The 16,391-nt window shown below is 54.7% G+C and overlaps 1 protein-coding gene across 1 annotated transcript; it reads right to left on the bottom strand.

The window, feature by feature from the left end:
- Positions 1-192: 192 nt before the first annotated feature.
- Abcd1 (ATP binding cassette subfamily D member 1) lies at positions 193-16,385 on the bottom strand. The gene is made up of 9 exons (XM_010628022.3): positions 15,359-16,385; positions 12,723-12,903; positions 6,086-6,397; positions 4,990-5,084; positions 2,815-2,960; positions 2,588-2,733; positions 1,385-1,469; positions 1,178-1,303; positions 193-1,091 (listed from the first exon to the last, which is right to left on the bottom strand). The coding sequence occupies exons 1-9, from the start codon at positions 16,256-16,258 to the stop codon at positions 890-892; spliced, it is 2,193 nt and encodes a 730-aa protein (XP_010626324.1). The 5' UTR covers positions 16,259-16,385; the 3' UTR covers positions 193-889.
- Between the last annotated feature and the right edge of the window lie 6 nt (positions 16,386-16,391).

The following is a 16,391-nucleotide window of genomic DNA, read 5'->3' as shown; positions in this document are numbered from 1 at the left end:
TTTTTTTTTTTTTTTTTTTTTTTTTTTTTTGCAAAAGAGTCTCAGTATAGAGCCCAGGTTGGGCTTGAACTCATGGCGATCCTCCTGGTTCAGCCTCCTGAGTGCAGGGATGACAGGTGTGCATCACCACAAACGGTTTTGCAGGTTCCTCCTGCAGGGACTGGGCCGCAGCCCCCTCATATTTGGGATGTGGTTCCCCTTCCCCACTGCCCTGTAGCCAGCCCAGCAGCGGCGTGTCCCGGGAGAATGGTGTGCGGGCCGGCTCCCCCACCCCAGGGAGGGAGGCAGGAGTGTGTTTTCCACGGCAGCTTTACTGAGGGAGCGGAGGGCGCCCCGCCTGGGGGCCCAGCGGGGAAAGGCACACTTGGAGGTGGGGTCTCCCTCTGGCGGCGCAGCGTCCCCTGGAACCCCTCTTTGGCACTGAGCTGGGAACACGGAGCCCTGGCTCCCAGTGGATGGGCAGTGCGCGCCCCCCAGTGGCAGCTGGCAGTGTAGACTGGCGGGAGGAGGTGGTATTGGTGGCTTCCGGGAGGGACTGAGCCTGGCTGCCTCCCCTGCTGGGAATGGAGGCAGCCACAAACAGGGAAGCCAATAAATTAGGTGGAAGAGGACAGAAGGCCAGGGCTGCCTTCTTGTGGCTCTTTCCCCATTCCAGGGGGCTCTTGGGGACTCCTGGCAGCCGAGAGGACACTGGCACGGGGCTCTCTTTAATCCTGGGCCATTTGGCTGCTTCTATGGCAGGAAGGAGTGGCGACAGCAGTGTGGAAGTGGGGACTTGAGTCTCAGGAGAGAGGGCTGGGGGTCCTGCTCCATCCCCTGGCTCAGTGGCACAGCACTGTCCCTGGCTCTTCTGGGAAGGGAGGCATTCGGGGCAGGGCATGGTGGGGGCTCAGGTGGGGACCCCAGGGCCGGAGGCCTCGCCGAGGATGTGGCGCAGCTCCTGCAGGCGCTGCTGCATCTTGGGGACGCCGTCCAGCTGCTGCTCCAGCCTCTGCCGCTCCTCTGTGAGGCTCAACCTGGCCGCCGAGTCCAGCTTCTCAAACTTCCAGCCGCCCTGGCCGTCGAACTGCAGCAGGTGCGTGTGATACTTCCTGTGGGGACGAGAGAACCTTGGCTGCGGCGACCCTCCCTGCTTGGGCCACCCCCAGCCCAGGGCTAGCCCTACCCAGGCGCCTACCACAGGGAGGGCCGGTGGGTGATGGACAGCAGCGCGATGCCCGCGTCCTTGGCCGCCTGGAAGATCTTGCCCTCCACGTCGATGCTCACGGCGCTGGTGCACTCGTCCAGCAAGGCGTACTTTGGCCTTGGGGTGTGGCAGCGGACAGGCTGTGGGTGGGCGCCTCCCACCTCCCGCCTCCCACCTTAGGGCCGTGCCGGGTCTCACCTGTGGTAGAACATGCGAGCCATGCCGACCCGCTGCTTCTCGCCCCCTGACAGCACATCCTTCCAGTCACACAGGGCCTCCCAGCCTGTGCAGGGTGGGGACTCAGCTCAGCTCACAGGGGCCTGGGTGCGTGTGCATGTGTGCAGGGTACCCCCAGGAGCTGGGGACGGGGTACGCCTGACCCCGAACGACCTTGTCCAGGGGCCTACTTCTGCTGTGTCCCTTCTGTCTGTCTGTCTGTGGTACTTTAATAACTGAAAAGGAGTTAGAATTGGGTGTGGTGGCGCACACCTGTAACCCCAGCACTTAAAAGAGGCTGAGGCAGGAAGATCGCCATGAGTTTGAGGCCAGCCTGGACTACACAGAGACCCTGTTGCTGAAACAAAAAGGACCACTACAAAAAAAAAAAAAAAAAAAAAAAAAACAAAAAACCAAAAAACAAAAAAACAAAAAACAAATGAAGCCAGGCATGGTGGTACACGCCTATAATCTCAGCATTTGGGAGGCTGAGGCAGGAAGATCGCCATGAGTTTGAGGCCAGCCTGGGCTACATAGCAAGTTCAAGGCCAGCCCACATTACAAAGCAAGACCCTGTCTCAAAACAAACAGGGCCGGGGATTTAGCTCAGTGGTCCCCCCTCCCCCGCCTCGCAAGCGCGATGTCCTGAGTTTGAGCCCCCGTAGCAAACCAAACCAAACCAAAGAACCAAACAAAAAACAGCAAAACAAAACCCAGAGACAGAAAGGTGAGCACACTTTACCCCACCCTTTCTTCTCAGCTGAACTTGGTCCTAACAGGTACAATAGCAGCCACAGGGCGGGAAGAGGTGGGCACAGGGGGGATGTCACAGGAGCAGAGACAGAAGACCAGGCCACAGGCAGGTGACAGACCTGCTCCTGCTCCTGCCTCACCTCGAGCAGCCGCCCGGGCCACCCTGGGAGTGGAGCTCGGGGACAGGACCTGGTCTGGTCCTTCTGTAAGTGGCGGGAGGTGGAGGAAGGGCTCTGCCTGAGGCCATCTTGTCTCCAGCAAGAGCAGCAGGAAGCAGAGGCCTGGCATCCACGTTTCCCTGAGAAACAGCACTACCTGTCCCCAAAGCACCATCCCTGGCCCTCCCTTCCCAGCACAGTGGGTGCTGGGGCCGGACAGATAGCATCACACCCCGCCAGCCCGTCGCCTCTCTGCCTGGCCCCGAGCACACACCTCCCTCCCGCTGTAGGATGTGGAGCAGGTGCACGATGCCCAGGATGTTCTCCAGCTGCTGCTCCGAACAGCCCTTGCGGCGCATGTCCTCCACCGAGTCTGGGTAGATGACCTGGTCTCTCAGCGAGCCCACGGACATGTAGGGCCTATGGGGGCAGGCGGGGACTGTCACCTGAAGCCTCCCGAGTGGTGGACACCCACACGCGACACAAGCAAGTGCGCCCCACCTTTGCGGGATGTAGAACATGCGCTGTGGTGGGGGCTTGTAGAGGACGCCGCCGTACGTGGGCCACAGCCCGCCCAGGATCCGGAAGAGCGAGCTCTTGCCGCAGCCGTTGGGGCCCGTAATGAGCAGGTGCATGCCCTCTTCTACCTGCGGAAGGGCAGCACCAAGCCCAGGTGTTGTTTCTCACTGTGCAGTCCAGGCTGGCATTGAACTAGCCTGGGATTCCTATCGACCTCCTGCCTCAGCCACCTGAGTGCTGCACCACCACGCCCAGCTTGGATCTTTTGGCCACAGGGAAAGGGTCCTGTGTTCAGAGTCTCAACTGCTTGCCTGGCCCAGGCAAATAGGTTCAACCTGGCTCTCACCTTACAGCCTGACATGTGCAGGGAGCACAGGGCAGGCACAGGAGGGAGGGATGGGTGTGTCCCAAGACAGGCCGTGCGCTCCCAGTCTGCTCGCCTCCCACTCCACTGGGAGTCCCGGCACAACATGGTCCCCATGGGACGCCAGGCGCTGTCCTCTCTGCCAGGTTCCGTTCGGCACCTGTGCCCAGGCATCCTGGGGCAGAGGTTGCCCTAGTGCTGCCAGTGCCGGTGCCCTTCGTCCTTTCCTTCTTTATCTGTGGAAGCCACCAGGCACGGGGCTCCTGACAAGGGCCTTAGTTCACCTAGGGCAGGGCCATGGGTTGGACTGTATTCCCCAAGTTCATACACTGGAGTCTTAAGCCCCAGTGGCTCGGGGTATGACCCTATTTGGAAACAGGATCACTGGAGATTTAACTAGTTAAAAGAAGTCAAAGTGATACTGGCACAGCCCGCCCCATGCAACATGACCACTGTCCCTAGAAAAAGAAAAGCTTTTGCTGGGCACAGTGGTGCAGATCTATCATCCCGGCACTATGGGAGGCTGAGGCAGAAAGACCTTAAATTCCAGCCAATCCCGGGCAACTTCATGACTTAGTGGAACCCTGTCTTAATATAAAACTAAAAAGGGCTGGGGATGGAGCTCAGTGCGAACACCTGGGTTCAACCCCAGCGCTGCAAGGGAACAACAAAGTGAGGGAAGGGCTTTGCACCCCGAGGGAGAACGAAACACAAGGATGGAGGTGCAGCCATACCACAGATGCCATGGGTCACCAGACTGGGGCCCCAGGGAAGAGCCCTTCCTACCCACACCACGGGGTGGACTTCCTACCTGGGTCAGAGCCGCAGGACCGCGTGGGCCCCAGCCCCCCTCTCCTGCCACTCCCACCTGTTCCCCACTGCACAGGGCCTCGGCGCCCTACCTCCAGGGACACGTGGATCACACCCCACACCTTCTTCCCCTCCTGCTGGGCTGTGGAGCCTTCTCAGAAGGCTCTCACTGGGGACCCTTGGTGCCTCCCATGTGGGGACTCACCGAGGGCACAGTCCCGGCTTTATCTCTGGGTTCCAGTACCCAGCCCAGAGCTCAAAGGATATGGGATGAGGTGGCGTACGCCTATCTGTCACCTCAGTACTTCGGAGGCTGAAGCAGGAGGATCACTGCAAGTGCAGCCAACACTGCCTGGGCTCCATAGTGAGCTCAAGGCCAGTCTGAACTTCACAGAGTGAGGACCCTGTCTCAAAATGAAAACCAAAACACCAAAAACAAAAACAAACTTATTTTCTACAAAACTGCTTTTCCAAACTGCAGGTACGCTGGGTCCACTCTGCACTGACACACCTTGTGCTCAAGCCTGTCTGCTGTGTGACCAGCACAGCACTGACTGGCTTCCTCTCCAAGCCTCTGACCTACTCTCCTGTAGCCCGGATGTTCCACCTGCATTTCTTAGTACCCAGCTGCAGTGCGTCTTTCTCCTTCTCTGGTGCTCGGTCCCATCGCAGGCCTGGCTGGGGAGCACCCAGGGACACTTCTCCTTGTGCCCGCAGGGATAGGAATGCTCCCAGGGACAGCTCTGCATCCACCACAGACCTTGTGCCAGGCTTCCTGGGTTGGACACCAGAGCCCCAGGAGGGTGGGGAGCCGGCAGCAATCAGACCAACAAACTTGGGTAACCTTTGGCTGGTCCTGGCAATCACGAGCCCAGCATGCACCGCTGGGGACATGCTGTCCCATGTGCCATGCAGGGCCGGGCAGGAAGCCAAGGATAAGGCTTGAAGAGGCAGGTGTCTTCGGCCCACCCTGCCCTGCCTACCCGGATGTTGAGGCTGGACACCACCACCTCTCCTGTGGGTGTGATGATGGGGATGTTCTCGCAGATGATGTCCTGCTCCACGTCCACCACCTGGCCTGCAGGGGAAGGCAAGGAGGGGTGAGGGGCAGCACCCATGGACCCCTGAGCCCTGGGAAACAGCCCAGCCTCCAGTAGCCAAGCCCAGGGTCCAGTGCTGGGCCTTGGGCTCAGCTCTGCTTGTCCTCTGATACCTGAGCCCCAAGTCTATTGCTCAGCAGCCTTTCTTTTTCTTGATTTTTTTTTTTTGAGACAGGGTCTCACTATGTAGTTGAAACTGACCTGGAACTCACTATGTAGCCCAGGCTGGTCTCGAACTCACAGCGATCCTCCTGCCTCAGCCTCCCAAGTGCTGGGATTACGGGCGTGCACCACCACGCCTGGCAGCCCTTCTTTTTTTTTTGGTGTTTTTTGAGACTGACCTGGAATCCACTATGTAGCTCAGGCTGGTTTCGAACTCACAGTGATCCTCCTGCCTCAGCTTCCCGAGTGCCGGGATTACAGGCATGTGCCACCATGTCCAGCTAAAGTAACAAGCTATTCCTTTTTTTTTTAGTTTTTTGTTTTTGGTACCGGGATCAAACTCAGGACCTTGCAATTGAGAGGGAGGCAGCGGAATCACTGAGCTAAACCTGGGGCCCTTCAGCAGCCCATCTTAAAGGCAACTCTCAGCTGGGTATGGTGATACAAAGCCTGTCATCCCAGCCCTCAGGAGGCTGAAGCAGGAGGATTGCTGTGAATTTTATTGAGGCCAGCCTGAACTACCACAGTGAGAACCCGTCTCAAAAAACAAAAGCCAAACCAAATAAAAACAAAAGGCAGCCGGACATTCTGGCACATGTCTGTAGTTCCAGCACTCAGGAGGCTGAGGCAGGAGGACTTCCATGAGTTCAAGGCTAGCCTGAACTATATAGCGATATCCTGTCTCAAAAAAATAAACACAAAAACAAAAGGTAGCTCCCATGCCAAACCCACCTGCCACATTCCGCTGACTCCCATGTAGCAGCAGCTGGCTGGCCTTCCCTCTGTGATCGGGCTGGGCACAGGCAGAAGTACCTACCTTGGATGCGCAGGGGCCCCTCCACGCGCATGCCAGAGCGCACCATGGCCCCCGTCCCCGCCTGGGCGTCCTCCGGCTCCCCTGGCCGCTTGAAGCGACAGTGCTGGACGTCTTCGAACACCTGGAACATGTCATGCACACGCGCTGTGTAGCCAGCCAGCTCTGTCACCTCCTTGTAGGATGACATGATGCGCTCTGTGGCGTCAGCTGCGGCCGTGAGCAGGTTGCGTGCAACGGTGAAGGCCTCGGTGCGCTCGCTCACCAGCTCCTCTTCCCGCATCGCCAAGGCAGCCCTCTTCGCAGCCTCCGAGTCTGCACAGGGACATGGGAGGTCACAGGAGCCACATCTTCAGCCACCAAGGGGAGGCAACCCTCATCTTGGCCCAGTCACAAAATCTGTACGCTTGTCCTCCTAGCACTCGGGAGGCTGAGGCAGGAGGACTGCCATGAGTTCAAGGCCAGGCTGGACTACATAGCGAGACCCTGTCTCAAAAAAAACACATACACAAAACCCCACAAAAGACAACAAATGTAAACAAAACAAAACAACAAGTGCTCACAAGGTTGTAGGGAAGAAGGAACCCATCTCCGTTGTTGGTGAGAGTGTATGTAGTACAGCCACTATGGAAATCAGGATGGAGAGTCCTCTAAAAACTAAAAGTCCAAATTCCATTTGGCCCAGTTGTCCTTTTCCCAGGTGTCTTCCCCAGAGTTAAAGACGTCACACCACAGTAACACACACACACCTACACACCCATCTCGAGGTGTCCCAAGACCACACACATCTCCCGTGCTGGCCATAATGCACCTCGCCTCTGAGTGTCTGGCTCCTTTCGCAGCATGGGCTTCTTTCTTTCTTTCTTTCTTTCTTTCTTTTTTTTTATTTTTTTGAGACAGAATCCCGCTGTGTAGCCCAGGCTGGCCTGGAACTCCTGGTGACCCTCCTGCCTCAGCCTCCCAGGTTCTGGAATGACAGGCGTGCATCACCATGCCTGGCAAGTCCTGCAAGTCTTTTCTGTGAGGAGGCAAGAACCCACCAGGGGCGAGGTGAGGTCTCCTGTCCTCTTTGGTGAACCTCCTCAAATCCAATCTGGTGAAAACATCACTCACAAAAATGAACCCCGAAGGGCTTCCAGGTCTATGTGTAAGAGGTAAAACTAGAAGTCTTAGAAGAAAAAAGGGCTAAGCTCTAGGACCTGTGATATGGTAACAGCACTGGGAAGTCTTAAAGAAAACCAGATGAATCACACTTCATCGAGCATCAACACTTTTGGGTCCCAAAAGACATCCCAAGGGAGACTGTGAGAAAAGAGCCATAAATCACACAGTTGGTAGGGTGGACGAGTAGTAGCTAGAATCCATAAAGGGCTTCCCAACTTGATGAGAGATGTGCACCCCAGGCCAGCCATGGTAAACAGTAAGAACAGATCCTTGACAAAGAAGAGACACAACTGGGCGTGGTAGAGCACACCTGCCGGGCCAGCCCTTGGGAGGCTGAGGCAGGAGGATCACCACCACAGGCCAGCCTGGGCTAAACAGCGGGATCCCGTCTTAAAAAAATTAAAAACAAGAACAACAAAAACCAAATGGCCAATAAACTCATGAGCAGATGTTGAACATCATCAGTCACTCAGGAAATGCAAATCAATTCCTCAGCCCACAGGGAGCAGGAGACTCACAGCTGCGGCTGTGGGGATAAAAGGGCGCAGCTGCTTGGAAAACAGCCTGGCGGCTCCTCACAAGGCCAACACAGAGCAACACAAGCCTAGAATTCCCTCCTAGCTGCAGGCCCAGGAGAAACCTTGCCCAACCTCCAGCAGCACTGTCCACCACAGCCCACAGGGCCAACAGCCGCCATATGCTCAGATGGGTGGGTGGACGGACGGGTGGACAAAGACTGGAGACGGACGGGTAGGTGGATGGATGATAAAGGTCGGAGATGGATGGATGGACACACAAAGACCAGGGATGGACAAATGGATGCATGGATGGATGGGTAAAGGCAGTGGGGACAGCAAAGTGGCAGGCAATGTGTGTGGCAGGACAGAAAAGCAAGGGCTTCCTGACTCACCTGCCAGCATGGGCCCCTGGAAAGAAGCTGAGCACAAAGGGGCACACAGCAGGGTTCCATTCCTCTGAGATGTCCTCAAGACACAAACCCAGAGACAGGAAGTATGTTAGTGACTGCCAGGGCCAGGCAAAGGGGGACTGGGGAAGTGACTCACAATGGCTCTGTAGTTTCTTTATGGGGTGTAAAAATGTTACAGATTAAGATAAAGGTGATGGCCCCATGTGGTGGTGCTTGTCTATAATCCCAGCAACTTGGGAAGCTGAGGCAGGAGGATCCCAAGTTTGAGGCTAGCCTGGGCATCTTCACAAGTCTCTGGGTTTAATTCTCAGCACAAAAGAAAAAGAAAAAAGAAAGAAAGAAAAAAATGATAGTGATGATGAATGCCCAACTCTGAATATACTAAAAACCACTGACTTGTACATTTTAAGAGGCTGAATTTTATGGTCAGCTAATCACTGTTACACTGATTCAAGCTGGGCGTGGTTGCACTTGCCTGTTATCCCAGCACTCAGGAGGCTGAGCCAGGAGGATCACAGCAAATTTGAGGCCAGCAACTGAGCAACACTCTGTCTCAAAATACAAAGTAAGAATAAATACAGCAAATAAAGGGCTAGGTGTGGTAGTGCACACCTGTAATCCCAGCCCTCGGAAGGTTGAGGCAGGAGGACCGCTATGCGTTCCAGGCCAGCCTGGACTCCATATGGAGTTCAAGTCAGGCCTGGACTACATAGTGAGACCCTGTCTCAAAAAACAAAACAACAGAATCAAATCTGATGTGGCCGAATATTGGCAAATGGCAGAGTGAGTGGGAAGGACAGTAATGCCCCTCGGTGGAGAGCTGGAAGGGCTCACAAGTCTCAGCAGGGCGTACAGAAACACAGTTTAACACTGCAGCGAAGCTGTGGGCTGCCAAGAAAGCAGATGGGAAAGGTGCCAAGGCGAAGAACCACAGCTACAGGGGGAGCCACTAGACAATGTGGTACTGTCACAGAGCTGACAGAAAGTAGCCATCCAACTACGGTCCTCTTCCAGCCTAACTTCTCCTTCCTCCTACCCCCAATTCCCCCTCCCCTCGAGACAGGGTCTCACTATGTAGTTGGCCATGAATTCACTACATAGTCCAGGCTGGCCTCAAACTTGCATGGATCCTCCTGCCTCAGCCTCCCAAGTGCTGAGATCACAGGTGGGCACCACATGCCAGACTCTCAACCTCACTTTAGCTCAGGAACCAAGGTAAGACAATGACATTTTCCAACAACAAAATAATTGAGAGTGTCCCATGACAAAACCCCTGAAGAAGAAAACAGGACACAGAGAGGCCTGGGTGTAAGGTGAAACCATACACACACACAGCTGAGTTTACACACTCAGCCACTGGATTAAAGCAATACCCAAGGATAAAAATCAGATGAAGCTGAGTGTGGTGGCATACACCTGTCATCCCAACACTTGGGAGGCTGAGGCAGGAGGATCCCCACAAGTTCAAGGCCAGCCTGGACTCCATAGCAAGACCCCGTTTCAAAGGAAAAATAAAACCATGCAAGCCAGATGTGGAGGTACATGCCTATTATTCCAACACTCTGGGAGGCTCAGGCGGGTGGGCTGCAGATAGATAGATAGATAGATAGATAGCTAGCTAGCTAGCTAGCTAGCTGGCTGGTTGTGGTGCACAAGCCTGGAAGCCCAGCACTCTGGGAGGCTGAGGTAGGAGGATCACAAGTTCGAGCCCAGCCTGGGCAATTTAGTGACTTAGGCAAGACCCTGTCTCAAAAAGATAAAAAAAAAAAATAAGCAAATAAATAGAGCTGGGGAATATAGCACAGCACAATGGTCTGGGATTCAATCCCTAGTACTTCAAAAATAAATAAATAAAATAACATAAAACCCATGTGAAAACCACCTTCATGTTGGCCCAAAAGACATGCATTAACAAGGCCCAGGAGGAGGGGAGCTATTGGTCTTTAAAAATGCCTGCTGAAAAAGACTTCTAGATTTGATAACCAAATTCAGTGGAATAGCTGGATACAAAGTTAACACTCAGAAATCAGTAGCCTTCCTGTACCTGAGTAACAGACTCGCTGAGAGAGAAATTAGAGAAACAATCCCTTTCACAATAGCATCCAAAAAAATGAAGTACCTAGGAGTCAGTCTAACGAAGGAAGTAAAAGACCTCTACATGGAGAACTACAGCACTCTGAAAGAAGAGATCAAAGAGGATAGAAGAAAATGGAAAGACATCTTTTGCTCTTGGGTAGGAAGAATCAACATAGTGAAAATGGCCATACTTTCAAAATTGTTATACAAATTTAACGCAGTCCCCATCAAAATTCCAACAGCATATCTCACAAAATTAGAGAAAACAATCCTAAAATTCTCTTGGAACCAGTAGAGACCTAGAATAGCAAAGGCAGGGCCAGGGATGTAGCTCAGTGGCATCGCACCTCCCTGGCAAGCACAAGGTCCTGAATTCGATCCCAGGTACCAGTGGAAAGAAAAGTAAATAACAGCAAAGGCAATTCTGGGCAACAAAGGCAAGGCAGGGGGCATCACACTCCCTGACCTGAAACTATACTACAAAGCTACTGCGATAAAAACAGCACAGTATTGGCACAAGAACAGACCTGAGGATCAATGGAACAGACTAAAAGATCTTTGACAAAGGAGCTAAACACCTTCATTGGAAGAAAGATAGCCTCCTTAATAAATAGTGCTGATGGGTCGGGAAAGTAGCTCAGTGGCACTGCGCCTGCCTGGCAAGCACAAGGTCCGGAGTTCAACCCCCTGTAACACACACACACACACACACACACAAATGGTGCTGGAGGCCGGGGATTTAGCTCAGTGGTTCAGTGGCCTGCCTTGCAAGCGCAAGGACCCAAGTTCAATCCCCGGTACCAAAAAACAAACAAACAAACAAACAAACAAACAAACAAAGAAATGGTGCTGGAAATCTGGCTTTCCACTTGCCAAAGATTAAAACTAGACCCGTATCTTTCACCATGCGCTAATCTAAAATTGAAATGGATCAAAGATCTAAATACTAAAACAGAAGTACTAAATCTGCTGGAGGAGAGAAAAGGTAGAACACTTGAGGACATAGGAGTAGGCAAAGACTTCATGAGCAAAACACAGACCACACAAGAAATACCACAAAGAACCAACAACTGGGACCTCATCTTATTAAAAAGCTTTTTTATAGCAAGAGAAATCACCAACCGAGTGAAGAAACAACCCACAGCGTGGAAAAAATATTTTACCAGCTATTCATCAAAGGCGTACTATCTAGAATATACAAAGAACTAAAAAAAAATCAGACCTCCCACATTTAAAGACCCAATCGAAAAATGGGCATCTGAAACGAACAGACATTTCTCAGACAAAGAAGTAAAAGCATCAAGTAAATATATGAAAAAATGTTCCACATCACTGGTCATTCGAGAGATGCAGATGAAAACAGCACTGAGATTCCACCTCACCCCACAAAGAATGGCTGCTATCAAGAAGTCACACAATAACAAATGTTGGCGGGGTTGTGGGGAGAAAGGAACCCTTCTCCATTGTTGGTGGGAGTGCAGACTGGTGCAACCACTGTGGAAATCAATATGGAGATACCTCAAAGAGCTTGGACTGGAGGTTCCGTTTGACCCAGCCATCCTTCTGCTGTATATCTTTCCAAAAGAATTAAAAGAATCATATCTCAGTGATATATGCACATCCATGCTTACAGCGGCACAGTTTATAATAGCTAAAACTTGGAAATAGCCCAATTGCCCATCAACTGATAAATGGATAAAGAAAGTATGGTTTTTCTATATAATGGAGTATTACTCAGCCATAAAGAAGGGTGAGCTTCAGACATTTTTAGCTAAATGGATGACCTTGAGACCATACTCTTAGGTGAAATCCATAGGACACGTATGTTTAAATATCGCATTGTTTCTCTGTTGTGAGAAATTGAAAGTGGAAGTAGGGACTGAAATGTATAATAGATATTGGGAAATGGGAAGAAAATGTTCAAATGGAAATGGGAACAAGGAAGGGGGAAAGGAGAAAGGAAGGAAGGGACAAAAAAGAAAGAATTGAAGGAAAAAATAGAAACAAACCTTTGGTACATAAGGAGGGGATGGGGTGGGAGGGGGACATGGGCAAAAAGATGTGGGATGTACGGTGTATAGGTGCAAATTCCCTAGGATGGGTGTTAGCACTGTGTATGCCTAAAATGTACCAATAAATGTTCTGATATTAAAGAAAAAAAGAATGCATGGTGATCTTTGCAAGGGTGACCATGGAAAGACTGGAAATACTGAATCTGCCGCAAGCCAGTGGAGGGACAAATGGGAACAAAGGTAACTCCACTGTCTCTAAACAATGGATAGGAGCAGCCTCACCTCCCACCAAAGGCTTTAGGATAGAAAAGCAAGGCCAGGCCATGAAGGGCTCCCCATGTCCTCCCAGGACAAAGCTACAATCAGACAGAGAACAGGGACCAGAGGGCCAGGGTGGCAGGGAGCCCGCTTCCGGTAAGGCCCAGGACGCTGCTTCTGGCGATGTCAAGGGTGCTCTTACCTGACTCTGAGTAGCCAGTAGCAGTGATGATGGGGACGGCCACCATAAGCAGGCCCGAGGCACTCCACACGTACTTCATGAGGAACTGCTCCAGCATGACGTACCACAGGCGCTCCAGCAGGATGACGTTGATCTGCGCCGACAGGGCCTGGTAGCAGTCCTGCAGCAGCGCCAGCTCCACCTGCCCGAGGGAGGACAACACTTGCTGCTCATGCCCGACGTGCAATCTGACGACCAGGACTGTGCCATGCATGGAGTGGATTACAGCTGGGGAGGGGCTCCTGTCCTTGTTCCCTCTACCTCTCTAATGGGGATGATCACCACCCCGCTACTTGTTTTTGAGACAGGGCCTTGCTGGCCTTGAACTTACTATGTAGCCCAGGCTGGCCTTGAACTCACAGCAATCCTCCTGCCTCAGCCTCCTTACTGCTGGGATGAGAGAGGCACACTACCACACCCAGCTCACTACTCCCCTCTTTATAACCTGACAGCTTCTGGATGGAGGCTCAGGACAGTCATCTTTCTGTCCCTGCTGAGCCTGTGTCTTGGGGATCCTTTGAAGGCTCCTCCTGCCCCTGTTCCCAGGCCTCTCCCACCCTGTGGATCCTTGGCTTGGATTTCTCTACCTTGCACTATAAAAAGGGCAGCAAGGAGAGCAGAAGGCGCTGTCTACAGCTCTGCTTGCCCAGGCCCAACCTCCCACTGCTTTTCCCAGGGCTGCTGTCTGTGGGAAGCTCATATTGTGTTTTCCCGAGGAAGCCAGGAGACCCCTTCTGCACTGTCAGGCCTCCCCTGGCCCCACTGCCACCTGCCATGCCAGAAGGGGACAGGTGTCTCTGAAAGGAGGAGGGGCAGCAGCGGTCAGACAGGCAGGAGAGGCCAGAGGTGTGAGTAGTGCTCATGGAATGGTGGCTGTGGGGCCTGGGCCCCCCCCCACCTGCCTAGTGTCAGCTGCCCAGCCCACCACCACTTGTCACTTTCTTGTCCTCCAGAGGACACTGAAGCCCAGTGACAGTGACCTGCCCAATCTTGCACTGCCTGGAGGTAGTGAGGGCGACAGGAATGTTGGCCACACTGGCGGGGTTGTTAGGGCTGGATCCTTGTAAAGGGATGCTTTGGCTGATTAAGAAAGGGTTACTTTGTTCTCTGCAAGAGGTTGCGTGCATGTGTGAATTTCAATAAGCAGCCTGGCCAGTCGTGATGGCACATACCTGTCATCCCAGCACTAGGGAGGCTGAGGAAGGAGAGTTGCCTAGAGTTGGGGGCCAACCTGGACTACACCGCAAAACTCTGTCTCAAAAAACAAACAAAAATAAGCAGCCTCACTGAACGCCGACAGGGAAGAGACTATTCCACTGTCTGCCCTAACTTACTGATCTGTGCCTAGGCTGGTGTCCAGGGGGATATCTGCCAGTGGGTCACCTGCCCGTACCGTGAGGGTCATCCAGCCACTGGCAGGGGCTGTCACCCCACGAGGGAGGCCACACAGACAGGCCCCAGGATGTACCTGGGCCCTGTGTCCTGGCAAGTGAATTCTCTTGACAAACGTATTTCCTGCAGCTGGCTCAAGGAAATGCTTCTGAGAACAGTGGGCTTTGCCCAGGCCCAGGCCCCCCTACCCCTGTAGCGAGCACATCCCCTGTGAGCGAAGCTGGGCTCATAATGGGAGCAGCAGCCAAGGCTGCGATGGAGCTTTGGGGACCATGCCAAGTGTCTTACCGGAGACCACAGCCACCTGCCAAGCCCTGCAGCCTAGGTGGAAAGAGAGAGGGCAGAGGGGCACTGCCTAGGGCCACACTTTTCCCCCTAATCTGAAACTTGGCTCTGCCCCAGATGTCCTTTCTGTGCTCAGGGATCAGCCTTGCTTTAAAAATCAGACAGGCAAGCCTGCTCCTCCAGGACACAAGGTACCGGGCAAGAGGCTCCCAGCCTTCGAGAGACCATCGGCCCCTCCCCCAGCATTCAGGGAACTGAAACTGGAGTTGTGGAGAGCACAGCCCCAGGCAGCTGCGGCCCCAGGCATGAGGAAGAGGTGGAGCAGAGCGGCCTCCAGATAAAGGCTAAAGGCGGCACAGTGACCCCGAGTAACCTTCCCAGCGCCTGCTCAGGCCCCGGCCCACCCCCAACCCGGGCTGAGAGCACAGCCCAGGCGGAAGGGCGGCCACGCTGGGGCAGGGCAGCTGCAGGGTGGGCAGGAAGTGTGTCCTGCAGCAGTGGCGGCTGTGGCCCAGGACCTCCGGGAGGCAGGGCACCTCAGCTGGTTGGCAGCCAGTTAGGCCTAGGGCTCTGATGGCCTTGACCCTGAGTGCTGCTGCCACCGTGGCCCCCGGGCTGGGCCTCATTAACCTCTGCTTGGGCTGAGTCATGTCTATAATGCCCGCCTGCCCAGCCGGCCAGCTGTGCCGGATGCCGGCCTTCAAAGGCCAAGGGACACAGCAGAGGCTGGGGCCCCCAGCCTGGCTCCTGGCTGGCTGCAGAAGTGGGGCAAGCCAGAGCACAGAAGCAGAAGTGACCTGGAGCTTGGGGCAGCCAGCATGGGACAGTCCCCCCCCCAGCTGGGCCACTTCTCCATTCCCGCCGTCCCCAGAATCCCTCCGGCCTCAGCCTCGGCCTCCTGGGACCCTGGCCTGCCCCACCTTGTGGCCCCCATAGAAGGCGATCTCCTCTGAGTTAGTCACCACTCGAGAGTGCATGTAGCGCAGCTCTCCCTTCCGTCGCGCCTCCTCGGCCACCAGCTCCCCAAACTTGGGTGAGAAGGCCCGCAGCACGTTGGCCGTGAGGAACACCACGAGGCCCGCAATGGCCGAGGGCCAGGCTGTGCCAGCCCCGCGGGAGCGTGCCGCCCTGATGAGTGTGTAGGAGGTCACAGCCACGTCCAGCAGCGGCTTGGTCAGGTTGGAGTAGAGGTGGGCCACGGAGGCGGTGAAGGCCACTAGGTCCTCAGTCAGAGACTGGTCGGGGTTGCGAAGCCGCCCATCCATATTGCTCACGCGGTAGTAGGTCTGCTGGGAGAAGTAGAGACTGTAGGCGTGGGCCACCAGACGGCTGCGGAAGGACAGGGCCAGCTGGCCCTCCAGGTAGCGGATGGCGCTGTTGACGAAGGTGGCAGGGAGTGCTATGAGCAGCCACTGCAGGAGTTGCCAACCGAAGGCGCGAGGGTCCTTGCGCACGATGCAGCGGGCCAGCCGGCCGTCCAGGCGGGCCACATAGACAGAGAGGAAGGTCCGGCTCACCAGCGCCGCGGAGTGCAGAGCCAGCAGCCCGGTCTCCCGGCACAGGACCCGGGGGAAGAGCAGCCGCAGGAGTACCAGAAACCGCCGCAGGAATGCCCTGTTCATGCCCGCCTTGGTGTCAGTGGGCTCAGGGGCCTCCCGTGGAGGCTCCCCGGACTGGCCCAGAGGACCCCTGGCCGGGGCCATGCACTGGCGCACCAGAGGGTAGAGTTTGTGGGCTCCATAGGCTGTGAGCGCCAAGACCACAGCTGTGCGCCTCAGCGTGGTCACCCGCGAGGGCCATGGTGTGGAGAGCACCGGCATGTCACCTGGTGCCCAAGGCGGGCGGCGGCGGCAGCAGGTGCTAGAAGGGCTGTCGCTCTGACCCGAGTCTCGTTGTCCAGGCAACTGGAAACCTCGCAGTGGTCCCTGAGACGGTCGCTTTAGGCCCCTGGGG

This window comes from Fukomys damarensis, unplaced genomic scaffold (assembly GCF_012274545.1).
Source record: "Fukomys damarensis isolate Sample0158 unplaced genomic scaffold, DMR_v1.0_HiC HiC_scaffold_39, whole genome shotgun sequence".
Classification (NCBI taxonomy): domain Eukaryota; kingdom Metazoa; phylum Chordata; class Mammalia; order Rodentia; family Bathyergidae; genus Fukomys; species Fukomys damarensis.
Note: the sequence above shows the minus strand (reverse complement) of the source record. Positions and strands in the feature narration are given on the sequence as shown.